The sequence below is a fragment of the Hipposideros armiger genome, unplaced genomic scaffold, assembly GCF_001890085.2.
Source record: "Hipposideros armiger isolate ML-2016 unplaced genomic scaffold, ASM189008v1 scaffold_9, whole genome shotgun sequence".
Lineage (NCBI taxonomy): Eukaryota > Metazoa > Chordata > Mammalia > Chiroptera > Hipposideridae > Hipposideros > Hipposideros armiger.
Window position 1 is genome coordinate 4,836,584 of NW_017731359.1, and position 7,176 is coordinate 4,843,759.

Sequence of the window (7,176 nt, forward strand, 5' to 3'; positions counted from 1 at the left end):
AGGGGTGGGGGTGGGGGGATGGAGTTGGGGGCAGGAAGTGTAGGGAAGCCAGGGAGGCCAGTGCAGTAGCCAGGGGAGAGAAGATGCTAGCTGAGACTAAGGCAGTAGTTAGGCGAAAAATGTGGATAAAGGGTCACTTAGGAGGCGAAATAAGACTTGGCCATGGGTAGAGCCTAGCACGCCTCCAGGCCATTAGATGGACAGCCACGGGGCCCCTCTTGAGAGAGGGAAGACAGCACCTGAGATAGGGACTATGAAAGGACCAACATCAACATGGCTGAGGATTGAGCATCTGTGTTTGTGGTTTCTGGCAGAAGGCAAAGGCAACAGAAGACAGGCAGGAATTGGGTACAGGAGGGTGACAAAGGACAAAAGGCCAGGCCTAATGCTGTTGGGAAACCTGTAATAATGCAGACAGAGACCTGGGAAATGGTCTGACAGTTTTAGAATGTTGAGACTTAGGTTAGAGTTGGGGTCAGAGGCCCCGCTAGGGGCTCAGACTGGGTAGGGGAGGAGGAGCTGAACAATGGCCAGAAGAGAGGGATTTGTCTCTTGGTTCAGAGGACCTGGGAGCAGCATGGAGAGCCAGGCAAGGGACATCACCGCCTTCCCAACCTGCTTAACATCAGAGGTGATGGTGAAAGTGAAAGAGAAGCAAAACAGGCCAGCGTTCCCTGAGTTAAGGTGAAAGCGAAAGCAGGAAGCGTCAGGCGTGGAGCCCCACAGAGAACAAGGCTTTGGCCATTCTGGTTCTCCGCTGGTCCCACTCCTCTAACCATCGACCCCCAATCCCTGGACTGCTCTACTCACCCTAAGATGCTGAAGATAGCTCTAGAGCCCCAAGGGGGCTTCTCCTTCGAGAACTGCCAGAGGTGAGGTGGGGGATGGTTGGTCCCGAGCTGCCTATGCTCTTCGTTAAGGTCTTTCGGGAGCCCCAGGGCCTTTATTCCTGATGGCGAAGGGCTGCGGGGTAGCATGTGTTGGGCCACTTGGGTTCCCAGGCTTACTCTTGGAGATGAAGGGGAAGGAGTTGGGCAATGTGATGGGGGGGGGGTCCCCAGAAGAACCAAAACATAGGCCACTCCTCTTCGTCTCCAGAAACGCATCCTTGAAACGGGCGCTCCCGGGGCTCCAGGTCCCTCATGCGCGCAAGACCGGAACCACCATCGCCGGTCTTGTGTTCCGAGTGAGTAGGGGGTTCGGACTGGGAGGCTTAAAGGAGCGGCCGGGGATCTGGCGGGCACTGAGCCAACGGCCTCTTTCCCCCGCTCCTCAGGACGGGGTCATCCTGGGAGCGGATACGCGGGCTACTAACGATTCGGTCGTTGCGGACAAGAACTGCGAGAAGATCCACTTCATCGCGTCCAAAATCTAGTGAGTATTCCCCAGCCCCGTTCCCCCACGCAAGAGCCGCTCCCTCGTTCACATCCCCTGTCTCCGCCCACACCAACCCTCCCTTCGCCCTCAGCTGCTGTGGGGCTGGAGTAGCCGCGGACGCCGAGATGACCACACGGATGGTGGCGTCCAACATGGAGCTACACGAACTGTCTACAGGCCGCGAACCTCGCGTAGCCACCGTCACCCGCATGCTGCGCCAGACGCTCTTCCGGTGCTGGAGCGGGGCTAAACCACCCTGCGGAGGGGTCGTTGCGGGGAGGGCGGAGCTGAGGAGGTGGGACTGGGGAGGGCGGGGCTGCGAGGTTCCGGTAGACCGGAAGAGGCCGGCCTGAGAGGAGCCGGGCTACAGAAAGGAGCGATGTCAGTCCTGGAGCGCCAGACCACAGGAAGGGGCGGGGCCCGGATCCAGGGGGCGGTGTGGGGGTGGGGTCTTGGCTCCGGAGCTTGCAGCTGACCACGGTCACTCCACGCAAAGGTACCAGGGTCACGTGGGTGCGTCTCTGGTCGTGGGCGGCGTAGACGTGACAGGACCGCAGCTCTACAGCGTGCATCCCCACGGCTCCTACAGCCGTCTGCCTTTCACGGCCCTAGGTGAGCACTTCTGCCCTGTCTCCACGAACCCCGTCCCTGCGACCCTGGCCTCACGTTTGTCTTGTGTTGGGACGGCCTCGGCTGACCTCCGATGTCCCTCTTGCCTGCAGGCTCCGGCCAGGATGCAGCCCTGGCGGTGCTGGAGGACCGGTTCCAGCCGAACATGACGGTGAGCGACACCTGCCCCACACTACGTTGTCTTTGGTGGGAAGCGCACTCGGGGCTAGGGGAGCCCAGAGGGATACTGGCCTAGTCTGGAGGTCGGGGAAGGCTTCTCAGAGGAGATTACAACTGGGTGGAGACTGAGGGGCCAATGGAGTGAGGGTAGGGAAGTGCTGTTCCAACAGATCACTAACGGTGCCAAAGCTTTGGACTGCTGGCAGAAGTCAAAGCTCAGAGAGGACCGTTTGGAGTTGAGGGAGGAGGAAACAGCAGGTGGGATTTGGAGTTTGGATTTTGTTTGGGGTGGGATAGAATTGTTGCTTCCAAGGTGCCTAAGGCCCAGAAAGAGAAAGACAATGAGCCGGTGAACTGGGGGCCAAAGCCATATTGGTTGGGTGGATAGGCCACTGAAAGCAGAGGCTCAAATGAAAGTGACTCAGAAATTTGTGAAGATGGGGGCAGTGGAACAAGGGGTCTCTGGAGAGAGGGAGGCAGAGACCTGGGGAGGGGAGTTTGCGGTGGCAATGGAGGTGTAGGGGGAGAGAGGAGTTAAGGTGTGAGCATATGGTAAGTCTGGGCTTCAAGATTAACAAAGTCTCCAGACTGTAGCCTAAGGGTCCATCGGGCCTCACACACACATCTCCACAGCTGGAGGCTGCACAAGGGCTGCTGGTGGAAGCCATCACTGCAGGAATCCTGGGTGACCTGGGCTCCGGGGGCAGTGTGGATGCATGTGTGATCACAGAGACCGGTGCCAAGATGCTGCGAACACTGAGCTCACCCACAAAGCCCATAGAGAGGTGGGAGCAAGGGAGATGGGGGACAACATGGAAAGATGGGTAGTAGCAGGGGACCTAGGGGGCTGCTAAAGGATGGGCCACATGATGAGCCCATGCTGAGATACCATTCGTCCTCCCTCCTAGGCCCGGCCAGTACCGTTTTGCCCCTGGGACCACAGCTGTCCTGTCCAAGACAGTGGTGCCACTGCCCTTGGAGCTGGTGGAGGAAAACGTGCAGACCATGGAGGTGGAGTGAAATAGGCTGAGCCTTAGAACTCGGAAACAAGGGGGAATAAACGCAGAAAATAAAAACACCTGAACAGATGGCTGTGTTGTTTTTGGGTGGAGGGGGTGAGCAGCCAGCAGGACTCTATGGCTAAGGTAATCCTGCAGAGGCCACTCTCTCCCACAGCTCCAGTATCTGGCCTAAGAGGTGCCCTTCACCCATCACTTTAGGCATCTACCCCCCTCCTGAACCTCAGCCCTGGCAAGCATTGCAGGCTCAAGAAAGCCACCTCCTGACTCCACACCATAGAGGTTCCCCTTACCGCTCCCACGCCTTGATCTTGCCCTGTAGTTTACTGGGGACTGTTGCAAAATCCAAAAGGCCCCACTTAGAGCCTTTGCCTGGCTCATCAGTGACCCAGGACAAACCCCACGCCTCTCAGTCAAGCGCCCCCCCCACCTCTAACCCATGGACCCCATTGAGAGCTCAAGTGCTGGTAGAGGAGCTGCCCGTTTCCAAGGGCAAGTTCTTACAGAGCACTACTCACCTGCTACACCTTTATCTGTGAAACCCTCTTGACAACCAAGCACACCTGAGGTGCTAACACAAAGCTGGGTTGTGCGTAGGGGGATTGACCCCAAGTTTTCTGGGATAATGGGGTCACAGTGCTCATGTGGGGACAGATGACATGACACATCCAATAAACCTTTGCTGAGCACCCACTGAATGCGAGGCCAAGGTCCTGGGTGCTGGCAGGTGCATCCAGCCCTCAGAATGTCTGAGCTCCACTAGAGCCTTGGAACTGCTCGAGAGTCCTCCCAACCTCTGGGGAGGGTCTACACTAGGCTGGACATCCCCTGGGCTCCTGATTGTGCTTCTCCCCCAACATTTAATTATAAATATTTTTAAACATAAAACTGGAAAGAATTATACACTGAACACCTACATACCCACCACAGACTTTACAATTAGTATTTTGTTATATTTGCTTTACAACATATCTATCCATTTGTCTATTCAACCATTAACTCATCTTACTTGTTTGACTGATAGGTTCTTGAAATAAGTGGAAACCCTCACACCCCTAGAAGGCCAGTCAACTTACCCATTGCAACTTTGTATGCAGGGGCCTCTTCTTTCCCTCTGTCCAATTCAGCCTGGAGCTCAACAACAAATAGGCTGCAGACACCAGAAGCTTGCCCACAGGAGCCCCAAGGCCTGGAGGTTGTCAGAGATTTGATGGCTGTCATCTTTCTACCCGCAACCTCTGTCAAGGGTTGGCCAGTCACCAAGGGCTCATACCTTGCCCTCCCTATGTGCCAGTCCCTTCCCAAGCATCATCTCATCATTAAGAGTGTGGGCTTTGGAGCCAGACAAATGAAGGTTTGGGTCCAACCACACCATGTGCTGGTGGAAGAGTCACCATCTCTGAGCAAACTGACTCTTGTTCCAAGTTGAGGAATTACTGAGATGGTATCTATTAGGATTCACAACCTGCTAGAACCTGTCCTGTCACACGGCCCCGGCCCTCCACAACAGAGCTGGTACAGCTGGACATTCCCTCCACCAGTAGGAAGACCCCTGGGTGCTGAGCTTGCTTCTCGGAGAGTCTGGTGCCCCTAATATTCCTAGGAGACTTCCATGATCCCAACTACCAGGTGGTCATCATAGGCCTCATTTAACTGTAATTCCATGGGACCCAGTGCACAGCACTTGGGATGTGAAGTGGTTCAAATAGTCAATCAGAAGCCAGGCTTTGGGGGGTGGAGGTGAGAAACTCACACCTGGGCTCTGATAAGTTCAGGCCTGGATTGAGGACCTTGGGATAATGAGACCCTTATGACTAGAGCGTGGGAGGGTAGCTGTGCCCATACAGCTGGCCTGGCTTCATGCCTGGGACTTTAGCCCAAGGACAAGGAGACCTATAAAGCCAGGCCCAGTTCTCGCCCTCACTCCTGCCACAATGCTGCTGCTCAGCCTGACCCTTAGCCTGGTCCTACTCGGCTCCTCCTGGGGTGAGTGGGCCTGGACCAACCCTGGCTCCCAGCACAGCCCAGGCTTCCCTCCTAGGGGCTCAGGAGGGAACCAGGCTGGCTGGAAGGGAAGCAGTTGGACAGAATAGGCAAAGGAAAAAGTATGTGCCAAAGCTGGAAGGAGGCAAGAGGTGGACAGGAGCTTGGGCCAGGCCCAGGAGCCAGGGAGGGTTTAGGAAGCTGAGAAGTGAAGGTTGGACATGTAGTTTAGGAAGAGCCATATGGCTGCACATAGGGGCATGGAGCGGGTAGAGAGGCCAGGAGGAGGCTATCTCAGGGGTCAGGGAAACAAGCAGCCTGGGCTGGAGGATGGGACGGAGTTGGGGAACGGTGGGGAGTAGGCTGAAGAGAGATGTGGAGAGTGGACAACGCTTGGGGGCTGGCTGTGTGGGAATGACCAAGAATGTGCAGGGGGCTACAGACGCTCAGAGTGAGACGTAGTAGTGATGAGCCCTCTCAATTTGGACCCCTCTTGGGGGCACCTGGGAAGAGGTGGGGAGAGGTGGGCTGGGATGCCAGAAGCAGGTGCTCACTAGCCCAATGGCCAGGCTGCGGTATTCCTGCCATCAAACCGGCATTGAACTTCAACCAGAGAATTGTCAACGGAGAGAACGCAGTGCCAGGCTCCTGGCCCTGGCAGGTGTCCCTGCAGGTACATGCACCCTGGGGGTGTAGGGCAGGGACCCAAGTGCTTCATGCCTAGGTATAGCCTGAGTCCCCCTCCCATTTCTGACCCCTGACCCTAGGACAGCAGCGGCTTCCACTTCTGTGGTGGTTCCCTCATCAGCGAGTCCTGGGTGGTCACTGCTGCCCATTGCAATGTCATGTGAGTGCTTCCACTCCACCTGCCCCATCCCAGCCCACCTCTCCCCACCTCCTTCCCTCGGATGCCCCTCTCTTGTTGCAATGTCCTCCCTGTGGCTACTCAACCCCACTCTCACTGCAGCCCTGGCCGTCACTTTGTCATCCTGGGCGAGTATGATCGATCATCCAGTACTGAGCCTTTGCAGGTTCTGTCCATCTCGCGGGTGAGTACCTGGGCTGCAGACATGGGAAGGAAGAGTGGGCCGTGCAGAGTGGGCTCTGGGGATGAGGAATTCAGGGCAAACCCTGGCCTGGCCCCCTCAGCACCCATCAACCCTGGAGGCCTGTGCTCGCCCCATTTTACATGGCCCCTTCCTGGCTCCACAGGCCATCACACACCCGTCCTGGAACCCCACCACTTTCAACAATGACGTGACACTACTGAAGCTCGCCTCCCCAGCCCGGTTCACAACACGCATCTCACCAGTTTGCCTGGCTTCCCCAAATGAGGTGCTGCCTACCGGTCTCACGTGTGTCACCACTGGCTGGGGCCGCCTCAGTGGCTCAAGTAGGAACTTGGGCCAAAGATCCAGATGGGAGGGTTAGGGTGGGGTCAAGTCATCTGAGGCCTAAACTCCCCTTCTCGGCCCACAGGCAATATGACCCCAGCACGCCTTCAGCAGGTGGCCTTGCCCCTGGTCACTGTGAGTCAGTGCCAGCAGTACTGGGGCTCACGTATCACCGACTCCATGATCTGTGCAGGTGGCTCAGGGGCCTCCTCATGTCAGGTGAGCACTGACACCCTGTCCTGTTCTCTGCACTGTCCTCTGCCACTCCCACACTGACTTCTCCCCTCTCCTTCCCTCAGGGTGACTCCGGAGGCCCTCTTGTCTGCCAGAAGGGGAACGTGTGGGTCCTTATTGGCATCGTCTCCTGGGGCACCAGCAACTGCAATGTGCGCGCACCTGCCATGTACACTCGGGTTAGCAAGTTCAGCACCTGGATCAACCAGGTCACAGCCTACAACTGAGCCCACCACAGACCCCTCCCCATCTCAATCCAATAAAGACCCCAGGCTCTGTTTTCTTGTGTCATCTGGTCTGTCTTGGCTCAGGGGCACCAATCCCCACTTGGACTTTGTCTTCTGACGTGGCAGGTGTTGAGGAGCCAGGATCTTCCTAAA

At 56.8% G+C, this 7,176-nt stretch overlaps 2 protein-coding genes across 4 annotated transcripts; both read left to right on the forward strand.

Annotated features, from left to right (window-relative positions):
* The first annotated feature begins 419 nt into the window (after positions 1–419).
* On the forward strand, positions 420–3,254 carry PSMB10 (proteasome 20S subunit beta 10). 2 transcript variants are annotated; one of them, XM_019655301.1, is made up of 8 exons: positions 477–872; positions 1,099–1,186; positions 1,277–1,374; positions 1,469–1,609; positions 1,874–1,989; positions 2,100–2,158; positions 2,800–2,951; positions 3,075–3,254. In XM_019655301.1, the coding sequence occupies exons 1-8, from the start codon at positions 817–819 to the stop codon at positions 3,184–3,186; spliced, it is 822 nt and encodes a 273-aa protein (XP_019510846.1). In that variant the 5' UTR covers positions 477–816; the 3' UTR covers positions 3,187–3,254. The 2 variants fall into 2 exon arrangements, with proteins under 2 accessions (XP_019510856.1, XP_019510846.1); XM_019655311.1 differs by lacking the exon at positions 2,800–2,951 and having other exon boundaries at positions 420–872.
* A 95-nt stretch (positions 3,255–3,349) lies between these two features.
* CTRL (chymotrypsin like) lies at positions 3,350–7,076 on the forward strand. 2 transcript variants are annotated; one of them, XM_019655288.1, is made up of 7 exons: positions 3,350–5,171; positions 5,738–5,841; positions 5,936–6,015; positions 6,136–6,217; positions 6,381–6,561; positions 6,648–6,781; positions 6,862–7,076. In XM_019655288.1, exons 1-7 carry the CDS (start codon positions 5,120–5,122, stop codon positions 7,021–7,023), a joined length of 795 nt encoding a protein of 264 aa, XP_019510833.1. In that variant the 5' UTR covers positions 3,350–5,119; the 3' UTR covers positions 7,024–7,076. The 2 variants fall into 2 exon arrangements, with proteins under 2 accessions (XP_019510833.1, XP_019510826.1); XM_019655281.1 differs by having other exon boundaries at positions 3,350–5,841.
* Positions 7,077–7,176: the final 100 nt, after the last annotated feature.

What these genes read in the sequence shown, in the direction of transcription:
- PSMB10 (XM_019655301.1), top strand. Translation starts at nt 817, where the DNA reads ATGCTGAAGATAGCTCTAGAGCCCCAAGGGGGCTTCTCCTTCGAGAAC. An exon ending in TCCTTCGAGAACTGCCAGAG is followed by an intron (nt 873 to 1,098) that starts GTGAGGTGGGGG and finishes CTTCGTCTCCAG; the next exon opens with AAACGCATCCTTGAAACGGG. An exon ending in CCCACAAAGCCCATAGAGAG is followed by an intron (nt 2,952 to 3,074) that starts GTGGGAGCAAGG and finishes CCTCCCTCCTAG; the next exon opens with GCCCGGCCAGTACCGTTTTG.
- CTRL (XM_019655281.1), top strand. Translation starts at nt 5,593, where the DNA reads ATGTGCAGGGGGCTACAGACGCTCAGAGTGAGACGTAGTAGTGATGAG. An exon ending in CCTGGCAGGTGTCCCTGCAG is followed by an intron (nt 5,842 to 5,935) that starts GTACATGCACCC and finishes CCCTGACCCTAG; the next exon opens with GACAGCAGCGGCTTCCACTT. An exon ending in AGGTTCTGTCCATCTCGCGG is followed by an intron (nt 6,218 to 6,380) that starts GTGAGTACCTGG and finishes CTGGCTCCACAG; the next exon opens with GCCATCACACACCCGTCCTG.